Source organism: Trichomycterus rosablanca, chromosome 2 (assembly GCF_030014385.1).
Source record: "Trichomycterus rosablanca isolate fTriRos1 chromosome 2, fTriRos1.hap1, whole genome shotgun sequence".
NCBI lineage: Eukaryota > Metazoa > Chordata > Actinopteri > Siluriformes > Trichomycteridae > Trichomycterus > Trichomycterus rosablanca.
The window spans coordinates 1603160-1620078 of NC_085989.1; the positions used below are offsets into that span (position 1 = coordinate 1603160).

The 16919-nt window shown below is 38.0% G+C and overlaps 2 protein-coding genes across 2 annotated transcripts; both read right to left on the reverse strand.

Annotated features, from left to right (window-relative positions):
- Window positions 1-5760: 5760 nt before the first annotated feature.
- On the reverse strand, window positions 5761-8806 carry LOC134300829 (perlucin-like protein). The gene is made up of 5 exons (XM_062985256.1): window positions 8794-8806; window positions 7542-7631; window positions 6579-6733; window positions 6053-6165; window positions 5761-5950 (listed from the first exon to the last, which is right to left on the reverse strand). The coding sequence occupies exons 1-5, from the start codon at window positions 8804-8806 to the stop codon at window positions 5782-5784; spliced, it is 540 nt and encodes a 179-aa protein (XP_062841326.1). The 3' UTR covers window positions 5761-5781.
- Window positions 8807-10186: 1380 nt separating this feature from the next.
- On the reverse strand, window positions 10187-15887 carry LOC134300838 (C-type lectin domain family 4 member E-like). The gene is made up of 8 exons (XM_062985266.1): window positions 15812-15887; window positions 14325-14414; window positions 12742-12804; window positions 11896-11985; window positions 11620-11698; window positions 10898-11081; window positions 10446-10558; window positions 10187-10343 (listed from the first exon to the last, which is right to left on the reverse strand). The coding sequence occupies exons 1-8, from the start codon at window positions 15885-15887 to the stop codon at window positions 10187-10189; spliced, it is 852 nt and encodes a 283-aa protein (XP_062841336.1).
- Between the last annotated feature and the right edge of the window lie 1032 nt (window positions 15888-16919).

Sequence of the window (16919 nt, forward strand, 5' to 3'; positions counted from 1 at the left end):
CACAACAAACCAGTTATACTGTCCAGTCCATCAAGTATAATTAATTACACTAACGACCATAACTTACATGTGTGGTCCAGATGAGAATCCAGGAGCGGGGCCACAGGGGCATTGGCCCCAGTTGAAATCAGATTTGCCTCTAAAATGCCCCTGTAATGTCACTTCAGAGAACCTCATTAATTATACTATGCAATAATAATAATACGTTTTTTTATATTAAAACTTTTTACCTGTAGTTTCATTTTCGTGCATCTTCAGTAAAGCTGTAGCGTTGGTGTACTGCTCACTAACTCTATCAAGTGAGACTGACTGACTGAAATCTGTAAAGCAAGAAAAGCAAAATCAAATGAGCATAGTCAGAGAGTCAATAAAAACGCACACTTCGATAGGTTACATGTGGCTGAAAGTATGTGGACACCCTAATTATTTAGCCACACTCTTCACTAGGACCTGACTTTTCTCGTCCATCAGTGTCTGACGTCAGACACACATCAATTACATCAGACACACTCCAAAATGTGATGGAAAAGCCTTCCCACATGCAGAAAGTGGAGGCTGCAACTCCATATTAACTCCCATGGTTCTGAAATAGGATGTGAATAAATTTGCGTCCCCTTGGCCCTGTCTGTTTCTGCCCTGTTCTCAGAAGCTGTTACTGAAGACGGTTAAATGAATAAATGAATCAATTACTTACAAAGGACGGCCAGAAAACTGAGTGCAGTTAAAGCACCAAGCAGGAGCAGGATGAGGGTCACCATGAGAGACTTCACATTTCTTTTTGATGGAGTGTATGCTCTCTCTTTAATTTTCCACTCAGCACAATCAGAAACATCTGAAAAATAATAATGGATCATAGGTTTACTGTTGTGAGAAGTTCCACATGGTGAGGACAACTATTCCAGTCAAGAGCTGTGCTTACAAAACACACCACTCAAACCAAAACCTTCTAATACCATCTTACAGGATTAGAAGTGGACAAAAATGTGAATAAAATGTGAAGTGGACAGCTTTACTTATAGTGACAGAAAACTATTCAACCACTTTTTCTTTTACTAGTTTTTGTATTTTTATATATAGTCATTCATTTAATTACTATGAAGACCTACCTGTGTGAACGCTGGCTGTTGGACGTCCATCCATCTCCTCAACATTTTCATAATCATCATCACCATTCTCAGATTCTGACAAAAAAAGCTCATGATTGAAATTACCACAGAATTTTATTGGAGGCTTTTGGGATTTCTGATGTTTTTGCACCCTTTTGCAAATAAATGCATCATCACATTGCATCCATGTCCCCACAGCGGGCCGGAATTCGTCATAAAATTAGCAATAACAAAGCCCGTCAATTTACATTTACATTTTCAGCATTTAGCAGACGCTCTTATCCAGAGCGACTTACAGAAGTGCTTCCATAGTGAACATTTCATTCCTTAAGTTTAGATAGACAACAGTCGAAGAACACAAATCTGCTAAAACCTGTTAGAACTAAAGTGCCTTTTTTTTTTTTTTTTTTTTTTTTTTTTTTTAAATGGAAAAGATTGGAATAAAGTGTTAGTAAATAAGTACTAATCAGCCTAAGTGTTTAGTAAAAAGGTGATGAAGGTTTTTAATCGTTTTTTAAAGACAGCAAGAGACTCAGCTGTTCGGACAGACAGAGGAAGTTCGTTCCACCATTTGGGCGCTAGAACAGAGAACAGCCTTGATGCTTGTCTTCCTTTAGTCCTGGATGGAGGCTCAAGTCGAGCGAGACTAGAGGCTCGGAGGTTGCGTGGTACAGAGCGGGGTTTGATTAGACCCCGAAGGTAGCTTGGGGCTGGTCCATTTTTGGCTTTGTAGGCGAGCGTCAGTGTTTTAAACTGAATGCGTGCAGCTACAGGAAGCCAGTGAAGAGAACGCAGCAGTGGGGTGATGTGGCAGTGTTTAGGTTGGTTAAAGACCAGACGGGCAGCTGCATTTTGAATGAGCTGTAAGGGTTTAATAGTGGCCATGGGATTTCCTGCCAGGAGGGAGTTGCAGTAGTCCAACCGAGAGATTACAAGTGATTGCACCAGAATCTGGGTAGCTTCTCTGGAGAGAAATGGCCGAATCTTCCTGATGTTGTACAGGAGGAACCGGCGCGATCTCGTCATGTTGGCTATATAAGGAGAGAAGGTCAGCTGGTTATCCAGGACAACACCAAGACTTCTTACCTTATCAGATGGTCTAATCTGGAAGTCATCCAGAGAAATGACTAGGTCCTGGGTTGGAGACAGATCTCCAGGAATGAGCAACATCTCTGTCTTGCTGGGATTAAGTTTTAGATGATGAGCTGACATCCATTGTGAGATATCTCGTAGACATGCTGAGATGCGAGCTGAGACTTGCGTGTCTGAAGAAGGAAATGACAGAACAAGCTGAGTGTCATCTGCATAGGAGTGGTAGGAGAAGCCATGGGAGGCTATGACCTTACCCAGAGAGCGGGTGTAGATAGAGAAGAGAAGTGGGCCAAGTACAGAGCCCTGAGGAACACCGGTTGAGAGAGTGCATGGGGTAGATATGGATCCCCTCCATGACACTTGGTAGGAGCGCCCTTCCAGGTAGGAGGCCATCCATTGCCATGCTGAACCTGTTACTCCAAGGTTGGAGAGAGTGGTCAGGAGAATGCCGTGATTCACTGTGTCGAAGGCTGCAGAAAGGTCAAGAAGAATAAGAACAGATGACAGTTTGGCTGCTTTAGCTGCATGAAGCTTCTCAGTAACAGCTACAAGTGCTGTTTCTGTAGAATGTGCTGCCTTGAAGCCAGACTGGTACGGATCGTGGAGGTCATTCTGAGTAAGAAAGGCAGATAGTTGGTTATAGACAGCACGTTCAAGAATTTTGGATAGAAAAGAGAGGAGTGAGACAGGTCTGTAGTTGTTAATGTCTATAGTGTCTAGTGTAGGTTTCTTAAGAAGGGGAATGACCTGAGCCTTCTTAAAAGCAGTAGGGACAACACCTGATGTCAGGGAGTTGTTGATGATGGGTGTGATGAAGGGGATTAGGTCCTACGAGAGGTCTTTGAGGATGGTGGATGGTATTTGGGTCAAGTGTGCATGTAGTGGGATTGCTGGATGAGAGGAGCTGTGTAACCTCATCCATGGTGAGTGGGGTGAAGCTGGTGAGTGTGTTGGTGGGTTGAGGGTCAGTTGAAAGTGGGTCAGTCGGAGACAAGGATTGATTGATTTTGTCAATCTTGTCCTGGAAGAATGTTGCAAAGTCAGTAGCAGTGAGAGAGGCAGAAGGGGGAGGAGGAGGAGGGTTCAGAAGAGAGGAAAATATAGCATGAAGCTTACGTGGGTCAGCAGCAGATTGTTCAAGCTTGGCTTTGTAAAAAGATGTTTTTGCAGCAGTCACATCAGATGAGAACCTGGACAGCAGATCGTGGTAGGAGTGGAGATCAACACCAAGCTTAGATTTCCTCCACTTTCTCTCAGCTGCCCTCAATTCTCTTCTGTTGCTGCGCAATGCGTCTGAAAGCCAAGGAGCAGGGTGAGAAGGTTTTCCTCGTTTGAGGGTAGGAGGACAGAGCTGATCGAGGGATGTTGAAAGAGAAGAAAGTAGAGTATTAGTTGCAGAGTTAAGTGGAAGGGTAGCAAGAATGTCAGGATTAGGTAGTGAAGTTAGGATGGTGGAGATCAACAGGGAGGAAGATAAAGAGTGAAGATTGGGGCGTGTTGTAAGGGTGAAAGTGTGATTGGAGGTAGGAAGAGTTGGGAGACAGAGAGAGAAGGACACAAAATGATGGTCAGAGAGGTGCAGTGGGGTGACAGTGAGGTCCAGAACAGAAGCTGCACGGCTGAAGACCAGGTCCAGAAGATTGCCTCCTTTGTGTGTCGGAGGGCTGTGATTAAAGAGGAGGTCGAAAGATGAAAGAAGAGGAAGAAGACAGGAGGACTGAAGTGAAGGGAGATTAAAGTCACCAAGAACAGTCAGAGGAGTACCATCTGAAGGGAAGAAACTCAGAAGAACATCCAGCTCTCCTATGAAGTCTCCCAGTGCGCCAGGTGGTCTGTAAATAACAATGACATTAAGAGTAATCGGAAAAGTAACAATAATAGCATGAAATTCAAAAGATGAAATGTTAAGGTGAGAAACATTCACAGTAGTGAATTGCCATTTCTTGGTCAGGAGCAAACCTGTACCACCGCCCCTACCAGATCCTCTCGGTGTATGAGAGAAGGTGTAGGCAGAGGATAAGGCTGCTGGTGTTGCTGAGTTCTCGGTGGTGATCCACGTCTCAGTCAGTGCCAGGAAGTCAAGGCTGTGAGAAAGTGCATAAGCTGAGATGAAGTCAGCTTTTTGGACGGCTGATTGACAATTCCAGACCCCACCTACCACCACTGTTTGAGACTGTTGCAACAGTTGGGGGTAGATGAGGTTGCTGGCGTTGCTGTTTCTATAATGTGCCCTCTGATGTCTGCAGGGTCTGTGAGATATAAGCACAGGAATGTTTGAGTAGCACATGCTGAGAAAAGTAGATAGTTTAGACAATGTCAGAGACTGATAGTACTTACCCAAGTTAGTTTAGATTAGTAGTAAAAAAAATAGATAGGTTAAACAATTCAGACAGATATTAAAACCTAGTGATAGAGAAGACCAGCTTTAATTTTATACTAAGCTTAGCCCTGCCCCTCAATTCACACCTAGGCCTCTAACAACAGGCCTAACAACAGTCACCTGAAACCACTTTAACCAATCAGCAGAACACAGATTAATGCAGCCACAGTTAAGCAAGTTAATAATCAAAGTTGCAGAGATAAATTCTAAGACAAGTTATTCTAAAACAAGTTACAGCAAATAATATACTTTAACCAATAGCCTACCTCACACAGGAATACCAATGATCACAAAGTTACAAGCACTGAGAGGGACGATACGATTGATCAACTTTACTTTGTTTGAATTAAAATATCATGCCACACAATTAAACGGACATTATGGAATTTCCTACACCACTGATATGATCTCAGTTGCTGTGCATCTATTCTTGTCCCAGCAGATTCTTAGAAAACCCACAGTGAACTTGAGAAAGACTTTAAAAGGGAAGCGTTCCAACCGTTTAGTTAAACAAAAAAACAGTTACAAAAATCATATAAATTAACATTTTAACTGCAACTACATGTAGTGTTGGAATCAAAAATGCAAAATCTGAACATTTCTCTTCTATATTCATATTTGAGAGTTCAAAGTCAGCGTTACTGTAGATGTTCTTCATTTTCTGATCTCTACACTAGAAGCTCGAGCTACAGTGTCAGATAGCAGGAAATATCTGCTATATTCACAAAGGAAGTGAACAATTATCATAGAACACGACGGCACTAATGAGTTCCAAACTACCTCTGGACATGAACATGCAAACTTCACATGAATCCTTCTTCACTTTACCTGTCAGTGCTTATTCTGTGGATGCAGTGGATTCAGAAAGTATTCAGACTTTTTCACTCTTTATTTTGTTTATTAGATTTTGAATGAATATAATTAACATTAACATTAGAATTTAGTTGGGACGTTTTGTAAAACACAAAAAGAAAAATCTGTGATGTGTTAATTCTCTTATATCTTTATTTAACTGATAAAAGTAAAAAGAAAAGATTTTCTGATTAACTTTATTGTATATTGTAAATAAAAAAACATTTAGAATGCAATGCCCTACAACACACATTCCTTATTCCTTATTTTTTCAGTTTTAACATCTATATAAAATAACTCAAGCAGGTTCGAACATGTGAACAGACGGTTCAAGTTTCTTATATTTGTATCTCACACTTGTTTTTCACAGATGTACTTTTGCTTTCTACGACAAGTGACATCAAACCAGTCACCTACAGCACCAAATAAATGCCCCATACAAGCACAGTTCTCTCCAGAAGGGTCCTCTTCTCTCCAGTTATCAGGCTCACTGACATGATCTGTCCTCTTATACCAGAACCTTTACAGATAGAAATTAATTTAATTAAGTTCAATAATTTTCTAGCTTTAAATCCTCAGACGTTTCAGTAAATCATGTAAAGTGAGTGAATGAAGCTCTTACTTCACACCGGTCTCATCCAAGGTCTTGTTGTTCACCCACATCCACTTTCCTTCCGTCTCCAGATCATTCAGACCCATCCAGTGAAGGTCTTTAATTTGTGAAGCTAAAAAATCCTAATAAATAAAATTTCATGAAAAAATGTATTATTAATATCATTGATCTAAAATCATCTAAAAACAAGTACACTATATGGTGCTATATGACCATGAACACCTTATTCCATCTAACAACCTTCACTCCTACTGTGAGGCTTTGAAATGTGTCTGTAGGAATTTGTGTCCATCAGGCCACAAGCATTTGTAAGGTCAGACAAATGAAGTAATGTTAAACTTGTTAAACCATGTCTTTCTGTGCCTTGCTTCGTGCACAATCACTGGAAGTAGCATTTCTAAATTTGTTGGCACAAAGTATAATACTTAGTATAATTTTATATGCTTTTATTTGAACAATACAAACTACAGGATAATAAAGACAGGGGCAACATAATTCGTTATTTAATTATTTTTGCATAGTGTAAAACGATCACCTGCTCTGCTTGGCTGGTTATGATCACTAGGTGACCTCCTTTCTCAACACAGGTGTCTCGACTCGGCGTCCAGTTCAGATTATTGGTGGAGAAGAAGTAGCACTTCAACCCAAGAGACCTCCATCCTTCATCACACAGCTCACAGCTCTTATTTGCTGTAATTAAAAAGAGCGAAGAAGGAAATATTTAGTAAAATGTGCCAACTATCAGACTTAAACAGTGGACTGTAAAGTAGATCTTCATCTTCTCAATCTTTCCACAGACCTCAGCTTGAACATCCTATAACGAACCACCACAAATCTTTCAGGATTTGTATGAGAGTGTTAAGAGAAAGATCTATTCTGGAGGAACGTGGTGGTCCTGTACTTTACTCTCTCATTTTACCGTATATCCTGTGTCCTGCTATAACATGTTATACCTTCTCATTATTAGAATCAGACACTGTGTCCATACCTTTAGAAAGGACTTCATGGATGCGCTGATGTTTTTTCTCCAGCTGTTTACACTCTCGCTCTTTAGCTGATGCAAAAAGAAAAAGTCTCTTTTTATGTATGTTTACATTTTTAATTGCACTTTAGTTAAATTTATTGCTGTCACAGAAACTGATTTAGCTTTTAGTCCAGTTGCTTTGATGCATTTATGTAGCTCACTTGAACTTTTTCCAAACTAGATTTAAATTCTTCAACAAAGAAAAAAACAGTAAAAAGAAATTTCTCAAACAGAAATCAGTAACATTAAAAATGTTTTTTTTTTGTTTGTTTGATTTCTATGTAATACAGGATCTTACTGATAATTTATTGTAAATAAAACTGTTCATATAAACTCTAGTACTAAAAACACAAGAATAGTTACTGCTACTACTGTTACTTTTAAAACTCCAACTGAGATCAGAGCAGCTCTGACTGGTATATTTATAACTCACTGAAAGAAAGAGACAAAAAGTAAATGGTTTGAATCTCTCACCGGTGGTTTTGAGGTCCTGCAGTTTCAGTTCAGCTGTAGCGTTAGCAAACTGCTCTCTTAATTCTTCAAACGAGGAAGACCGATTGTGATCTGTTGGATTAGATCAGACATGATGAAAAAATAAAATCAGTTCTTAACACACTGCAAAATCTACTGTTATACAATGATGATGATGATGATGAAGATGAAGAGTGATACTTACACAGGAAGCCCAAAACACAAAGTGCAATTAAAGCACCAATCAGAAGGAGACCGAGGAACACCAGGAGGAACTTCACTGTTTCTTTAGAGGAAGCTGGTTTTCTTTCTTTAGTTTTCAACACAGCGTGGTGAGAGATGTGGAAAAATGGGGAGGGGGGTGCGTGTCGGTATTACCTGATGATCCTGACGGTTCTCTTCCACCTTTTTTTTTAATGAACTTTATTGAACAACAAATATATTACAAAAGAATAAATCAATCACGGCCAAGATGTAACAGACACAATGAAAATTAGACAATTATTAACTAAAAATTGCTCGAGGTTATAGAAATAGAAATAAAATAAACTATCAATAAAATTAGCTAAAGCAGGAATTTATAGATAATACCATTTAATGATTTTCTACAATGACCTTAAGGGATAGAGAACTTTTCTAGCAGTGTTAAAGTACATCTTGCCTTCACATTTTTTTTAAGGTAAGACAGGATAAGATAAGATAATCCTTTAGTACGATATAAAGGATGCCTTAAAAGTGTTGAAGTTTGGTCTATCATTCATAAATTTACAACAATGAATGTGATATTTGGATAATATTAAGACACTTTATATTATTAAGATAATATGTCACTTTTAGTTATTCCAAATAGAATAAATTCAGTTTTCAATTTAAAGTTATAGTTAATTTTTCTATGAATAAAATTATTTAAATCAGTCCAAAAAATTTAGCAAAATGAACAATCCCAAAATAAGTGATTAAGGGATTCTTCACATTTGTGACAAAATGAACATTCAGTATTTATATCTTTTTTAAATTTAGCAATAGTTTTATTGATAGGGTAACATCTATGCAGAATCCTTAGAGTTACTTCCCTTACCTTATTTGTGATAAAAAAAAATTATTTGGTAAAAGCCTGGTTATTTTCCAATCTAAAATCATAATATAAGTTATTCCTAAAGCATACTGCAGCTGGTTTAGATATTATATTTTTTTGAACAATGTTCCTAATACATAGGTTAGGTTCTCCTCCACCTCCAGCCAGAGCATAGGTTACTTCCGCTGCGCATTCATGGAACGCGTGCTTGCAGCTGAAACCTATTTCAGACCTCACCCAGCAACAAGAAATTCTATTTTCTGATTGGCTGAGAAATTCTATTTTTCTGATTGGCCACCATTTTTCTGATTGGCCTATCGGTCGCTAATTCAAGACAGCTGTACCAGAGCCGTAGATAGAGATGTTCTCTCTACCGCTCTGAGCTGTATGAGCTCGGAGTAATCTGCCTTTGACTCGTGTGTAGGATAGGAATAGGATAGATAGGATATAGTCATTTCTGTGCGGCGAAGTTAATCATTTCTCAGAGTGAGAAATACCATGTGTGGCGTGTGAGCGTGAGAGCTTGTTGAAATGCGTGAGACTTAAGAGCCCTGATCGAGTGTATGTGTTTTAGCCATGCTAACAGGTACATAATACAAAATCAGTTATAGACAATAATAATAATAATAATATTTGAAATGCTTTCCCAGCATGACTGTGCCCCCTGTGTACAAAGCGTCGTCAATAATGTCCCGATTTGACATGATTTGGCAGAATTTGGTATTTATGAACTTTAGTGGCCTTGACAAAGCGCTGATCGACTCCACCGAACACTTTTGTGAAGGATTGCAACAGACTTCTCAAACCAGACCTTCTCATTAAACATCACCGCCTGAGCTCACATGGGCATCAGTTCCAACAGACACAAAAATCTGAATGCTGTTTTACTAGCAAAGGGGGCAAAAGGGGCAAAGGGGGCAAGACCCCGTGAACTCGTACCCCAGTGGATAGATTCAGGTAAACTGACGCCAGGGGACACAGTGATCACTCGGGTACAGAGGGTTCAGTCTGATCCAGAGCTTTATTCAGAGACGAGGGTTTATATGTACAATTTTATTGGTAACATGTCACCGTTTCGAGAGATAAAAGTTTTTAATGCCATTAGATCTTGGCACTCTGAAAACCAGTGACATGCTGTTTCAGACAATTATAAGCAGGGGGCAGTTTGTTACATTTTGTTTTTATACCCAGTAAAACTCTCCTGATTTCATTTCAATATTTTCATTCAAAATGTTCTGACTCTCTCATAAACATCCATCATGCAGAGCTTCTCCACCTCCAGGTCTTTCACTGGTTGTTCAAAACAGGTGACGTGTGTAAGAGAATTATTTATTATTATTATTGAATTAATGCTCAACAAGAATTGTTGTACTTTTATTGTTTCTTACACGAGTACAGTCACAAACATTGTGTAAATTAAAGCAAAAATAATAGGTAAGAAAATCTCTTATAGGTAAATCTAAAGCTTGCTATTTTTTAACCTTTGCAAGTTACACAAAATAACCAAACCAAGTTTAAACATTTAAACAAACAGATCCTGTTCTGCTCTCCTAAAAAAGCTTCTCCAATCTTTTTACTTCTCACAGATGTACTTTTTCACCTTCTGACAGGAAGCATCAAACCATCTATGATAATTGCCTTTCTCATCTCCCAAACTAGCACAGTTCTCTCCAGAAGGGTCCTCCACTGTCCAGTTATCAGGCTCACTGGGATCCGTCTCGAACCAGAACCTTCATAGGAATGAAAAGAACATTATCAGATAAATAATCTTCTAGCTTTATATTTTCAGAAGCTTTATGAAAACATGTAAAGTGAGTGAATGAAGCTCTTACTTCACACCGGTCTCATCCAAGGTCTTGTTGTTCACCCACATCCACTTTCCCTCCGTCTCCAGATCATTCAGACCCATCCAGTGAGTTTCTTTAACATTTAAGTATAAAAAATCCTAAAATATAAAATAACATACAATTAACTGAGTACAAAAAACAACAGTACCAACATTTCATCTAAAAATACATAATAATTTTCTTATTTGACAAATGCAAATAAAAACACAAAGCTGTGATTTGTAAACTATTTTTAAGAAGAACGTGTCCCAATGCACAAGTTCAGGGAGTTTAGAGATTTCAAGAGACAGAAAGTATGGGTAAAAAATCCACTTCCACAAGTGGTCACAAGTTACAGAAGAATATACAGAAGGCCCCATCAAAATTTTAATTGATTTTATACAGTAGATCTAAACAATAAAGTGGATTAGCCTGAAAATTTTGGTTGAATGAATCACCTGTTCTGCTTGGCTGGTTATGATCACTAGGTGACCTCCTTTCTCAACACAGGAATCTCGACTTGCCATCCAGTTCAGATTACTGGTGGAGAAAAAGTAGCACTTCAACCCAGGAGACCTCCATCCTTCATCACACAGTTCACAAGTTTTATTTGCTGTGTTTAAAAAGAGAGAAAGAGGAAATCTTAAAATGTGCCATGTGTGGGGTGTTTGATATCTGCTGCTCTCTGTGGTGCTATGAAAATATTGACCTTCATTATAGCATTTATTATACTTAGGGCCTTACCTAATTTACAGCTATGAATGAGCCGTTTCCTGTGAAATACGTAATTTGCTGTGAAAGTCAAACTTTAGGGTTTGTGTTTAGCTATTTAACATTTTTCATTCGCATAGCATATGAAATGTGAGGCATATGAAGCGGTCCTAGCAATCATATAGTAATTAAGTTAGCATAAGAGACTTTTCATGTGCTAATGATGTTTAATGTGTGTGTTTATGCATTAAGTGCATTTTGTCATGTGATCATCTCTGTGCTGCACCTCAAAAGAACAAACCAGTAAAGTATTCTGCTCTCGATGGTTTGTATATGTACAGTTTATTTATTTCAAGATTAAATCAGTTCTGGAGGAACGTGGTGGTCCTGTACTTTACTCTCTCATTTTACCGTATATCCTGTGTCCTGCTATAACATGCTATATACCTTCTCATTATTAGAATCAGACACTGTGTCCATACCTTTAGAAAGGACTTCATGGATGCGCTGATGTTTCTCCTCCAGCTGTTTATACTCTCGCTCTTTAGCTGATGCAAAAAGAAAAAGTTCTATGTAATAAAGAATCCTACTGCTAATTTTTAAAATAAATTATAGTACTAAAACACAAGAATAGTTACTGCTACTGTTACTTTTAAAACTCCAACTGAGTTCAGAGCAGTTCTGACTGGTATATTTATAACTCACTGAAAGGAAAACTAAAAGGTAAAAGGTTTGAATCTCTCACCGGTGGTTTTGAGCTCTTGCAGTTTTAGTTCAGCTGTAGCGTTAGCAAACCGCTCACTTAATTTATCAAACGAGGCGGACTGATTGTGATCTGTTGGATTAGATCAGACATGATTAAAAAATAAAATCAGTTCATAACACACGGCAAAATCTACTGTTATACAATGATGATGATGATGATGATGAAGATACTTACACAGGAAGCCCAAAACACAAAGTGCAATTGAAGCACCAATCAGAAGGAGACAGAGGAACACCAGGAGGAACTTCACTGTTGCTTTAGAGGAAGCTGGTTTTCTTTCTTCAGTTTTCAACCCAGTGTGGTGAGAGATGTGGAAAAATAAGCAGTAAAGATTTACTACAGTAACAATAATCACATGACATTCACATAAAATATCATTATCACACGTTTGAATATTCGAGTGGAATACACTAAAAGAAAGAACCCTCAGAAATTGGTCGTACCAGTTTATAAAATGACATTGGGTGAAACTTTAATAAAAGGGTATCTTCCCTTTATAAAGCCTTAATAACACATTCTTACGCATGATTGCAGTAGGAAGGCAGTAGCAGGAAACTAGAAGGTCGTTCTACAGTGTTAATGAAGCACAGCTTTCTATAATGATAAAATCACCGGCACAAGCGGCAAATAAATCCTCTGTTGCAGAGCTGTTGATGGTATTTGCACCAAATTAATCATTAAAAAGATTATTTATTGATATGCAGCACTAATATCTAAAATAGTTTATGATTATACATTTGGAATATGTTCATAAATATAAAGGTAAATTATTAAATAACAGAAGTATAAGAATAGTGTTTATTTAGTAATAATATGAAATTATACCTGCACTTTTCTGCCTCTTTGGATCCTCTTTAAGTTCTATAGCGTTCTCGTAAACATCTTCATCTAGATAACGGAAGCAAAATAGTTATTTTATTTACTTAATTAATCAAATCTTAACTGTTTAAATGTGTATAGAAATAGAACTATTACAGAATGAAGATTTAGTTTTTTTACCTGTTTGATCATTTCTGGTATTTTTTGCCATTTCTGGAGGCTGAAAGTTTCTGTAATTAATTCACATCTAAGGTTCAGAGTCGACTGTCTAACAGGAAATATTACAAACCCTGGTATTTATACCTCAATATATCAGGAAGTGAAGCAGCCACATTAATACACTGACATAGTTATAGTCAAAAGTTTACATACACTTATAAGTGAGCTGTATTTGAATGCAGCTTGGGTCATATTCAATTCCTCAATCATATTTCACCTCTACTGCTGCAGACCTGCTAGTGACCGAGGAGTTATAAGGAATCCCTGTTCAGCTGCTGTCCCAATCATGTGTCAGTGTAGGTGCTCGATCGGCTGATAGGAAAGCTAAGATTTGAACTTCAGGACTGGTGGGCTAGCGTATTTTGCCGCTTCACCACCCCGAGCGCCTCATCTTGGTCCTCATCATAGCGCTGGCCCTGCTTGTGTTAGTTCAGTTTTGCTGAAAGCCGGATTCGAACCTAGGGTGGAAAAATATGCGCGCTGCGCTCTGCCAACTGCGCTACTCGAACAGCGGAGTAATGAACACACGGTGTTATTAAGACTAAAAGTGAACACTACTTAAAATAATAACCAAACGCTTTCTAATTCCCACAGTAGCAGCACTTTCCTTCTATTTCATACATATCGCCCTGTCTCAGTCTAATCTGCAGCATTTCTCCCATTGATAAAAATACGGAAAAAAGCGCGTCCTGTATCAGTTCAATACGGAACTCGGCGTTTAGTTTCCAAATAAGGAACGATTCCGTATTTTACAAGACGCTTGGCAACCCTACTCGTAGCTCACTTGAACTTTTTCCAAATTAGATTTTAATTGTTCAACGCAGAAAAAAAGAGTAAAACTGCAGTTTGTATATGTAAAAAGAAATTAACATCTTTAACATTCTTAAACAGAAATCAATAATAATATATCAGCTAATGCTAACCGCTAATGTTGACCGCTAAATGCATTTACAAGGCTTGCAAACAAGGAAATAATTCTAAACTTGCACAGATTTGTTAATACCACAACTGCTTACCAATACAGTTATATTTCACTTCTCTATTTATTCTCTCGCTCAGCTTTCCACACTTCGACTAGAATTTGCAGCCTCAATAAAGTAGCATGTTTATCCAAACTACTAATGATAAAAGCAAAAACCAGTATAACAAACCAGTTATACTGTCCAGTCCTTTAGTTACACTACTGACCATAACTTACATGTGTGGTCCAGATGAGAATCCAGGAGCGGGGCCACAGGGGCATTGGCCCAAGTTGAAATCAGATTTGCCCCTGAAGTGCCCTTGTGATGTCACTTGTTGCTTCAGATAACCTCATTAATTATATTATGCAATAATAATAATAATAAGTTTTTTATATTAAAACTTTTTACCTGTAGTTTCATTTTCGTGCATCTTCAGTAAAGCTGTAGCGTTGGTGTACTGCTCACTAACTCTATCAAGTGAGACTGACTGACTGAAATCTGTAAAGCAAGAAAAGCAAAATCAAATGAGCATAGTCAGTTAATAAAAATGCACACCTCGATAATTTACATGTGGACGAAAGTATGTGGACACCCTAATTATTTATATATCTCTTCACAGAGATCTGACACACATCAATTACATCAGACACACTCCAAAATGTGATGGAAAAGCCTTCCCACATACAGAAAGTGGAGGCTGCAACTCCATATTAACTCCCATGGTTCTGAAATAGGATGTGAATAAATTTGTGTCCCCTTGGTCCTGTCTGTCTGTTTCTGCCCTGTTCTCAGAAGCTGTTACTGAAGATGGTTAAATGAATAAATGAATCAATTACTTACAAAGGACGGCCAGAAAACTGAGTGCAGTTAAAGCACCAAGCAGGAGCAGGATGAGAGTCACCATGAGAGACTTCACATTTCTTTTTGATGGAGTGTATTCTCTCTCTTTAATTTTCCACTCAGCACAATCAGAAACATCTGAAAAATAATAATGGATCATAGGATTACTCTCGTGAGAAGTTCCACATGGTAGGGACAACTATTTCAGTCAAAAGCTGTGCTTACAAAACTCACCACTCAAACCAAAACCTTCTAATACCATCTTACAGGATTAGAAGTACAAAGTTAACAGATAAGATGTGTGTAAATGTGAAGTGGACAGCTTCACTGATAGTGACAGAAAATGATTCAACTACTACATAATTAAAATGACCACAGAATTTTATTGGAGGCTTTTGGGATTTCTGATGTTTTTGCACCCTTTTGCAAATAAATGCATCATCACATTGCATCCATGTCCCCACAGCGGGCGGAATTCGTCATAAAATTAGCAATAACAAAGGCCGTCAATTTAGAGGGACGATACGACTGGTCAACTTTACTTTGTTTGAAATTGGTCTTAATTGAATCACTATTGCTCGGCCCTCTGTACATGTATAACTGGACCACCGGTCAACAACATTTTTCTAGCAACAGCAGAGGCGGCAAAGACGCTTTTTTAATTTAACTCTTTACATTCCAACACAAATTGAATAGGCAGGTTTAAAAGCAGGGTATTGTTTTCCTGACCTTGGCAGGGGACCACTGTTTCATGTACTTTGTAAATGAGAGGCAGTTCATCATAATTACTTAAACGGAATTAAAATATCATGCCACACAATTAAACGGACGTTATGGAGCTTCCTAAACCACCGATATGATCTCAGTTGCTGTGCATCTATTCTTGACCCAGCAGATTCTCAGAAAACAGTAAACGTAAGAAAGACTTTAAAAGGGAAACGTTCCAACCGTTCAGTGAGACAAAAAAGCAAAACAAAAAAACAGTTGCAAAAATCATATAAATTAACATTTTAACTGCAACTACATGTAGTGCTGGAATCAAAAAGTGTCCATACCTGCAAAATCTGAACATTTCTCTTCTTTATTCATATTTGAGAATTCAACATCAGTGTTGCTGTAGATGTTCTCCATTTTCTCTACACTAGAAGCTCAAGCTAAAGTGTCAGATAGCAGGAAATAACTGCTACAGTCATGAAGGAAGTGAATAATTATCATATAATACAAATAACAAAGTCAACTGCTTACACTAAAAACTGTGATTAATCGAGCATACACTCTCCACAGACACCCTGGCAGTAGAAGAAGTCATACTGAGGACCTTCCTGATTTTTAATTCGACATCTTCCTAACCTAACTGATCTGATTGAACCCGGGTGCTGTTATTGTACAATAAAAATCGTCTAGGAGCAACAACAGCTCAGTAGAGAAGTTGCACTAGCTTACATACAGAACACAATGGCTAGAGAGACTCACTACCGAGTTCCAAACTGCCTCTGGACTCACACACACATCACACAGAAAGGATTCTTCTTTACTTTACCTGTCAGTGCTTATTCTGTGGATGCAGTGGATTCAGAAAGTATTCAGACTTTTTCACTCTTTATTGTTCTGTTTATTAGATTTTAAATGAATATAATTAACATTAACATTAGAATTAAGTTGGGAGCGTTTTGTAAAACACAATAAAAAGAAGAATCTGTGATGTGTTCATTCTTTTAAATCTTTATTTAACTGATAAAAGTAGAAAGAAAAGATTTTCTGATTAACTTTATTGTATTTTGTAAATAGAAACACATTTAGAATTGATGGCTACAACATGCAGGTGACATTTATATAAAATAACTCAAGCAGATTCGAACATTTGAACAATGTGCTGACGTTTCTCCTCCAGCTCTTACTTCACATCGGTCTCATCCAAGATTTTGTTGTTCACCCACATCCACTTTCCCTCCGTCTCCAGATCATTCAGACCGATCCAGTGAAGAACTCTAAAATGTGAAGCTAGAAATTTCTAATGAGTAAAATAAAATAAAAATGTATAAATAATGTGGAATTATCCATGTGGAAGAGTATATAGACACCTGGCCGTGGTTATTAATGTAACACTTTGTGCCCCACCCGTTTTGTGCCTAGAACAACCTGGGCTGTTCTGATCAGGATCTG

Bases quoted from the DNA above. Each gene is read 5' to 3' on its own strand.
- LOC134300829 (XM_062985256.1), bottom strand. The intron at 6,734-7,541 runs GTGAGAGATTCA...TTTTAATTACAG, and splicing joins GCAGGACCTCAAAACCACCG to CAAATAAGAGCTGTGAGCTG. The intron at 6,166-6,578 runs GTGATCGTTTTA...TTTATTTATTAG, and splicing joins TAACCAGCCAAGCAGAGCAG to GATTTTTTAGCTTCACAAAT.
- LOC134300838 (XM_062985266.1), bottom strand. From the start codon at position 15,887: ATGGAGAACATCTACAGCAACACTGATGTTGAATTCTCAAATATGAAT. The intron at 12,805-14,324 runs GTAAAAAGTTTT...TCCGTTATCTAG, and splicing joins GCACGAAAATGAAACTACAG to ATGAAGATGTTTACGAGAAC. The intron at 10,559-10,897 runs GTGATTCATTCA...TTTATATTTTAG, and splicing joins TAACCAGCCAAGCAGAACAG to GATTTTTTATACTTAAATGT.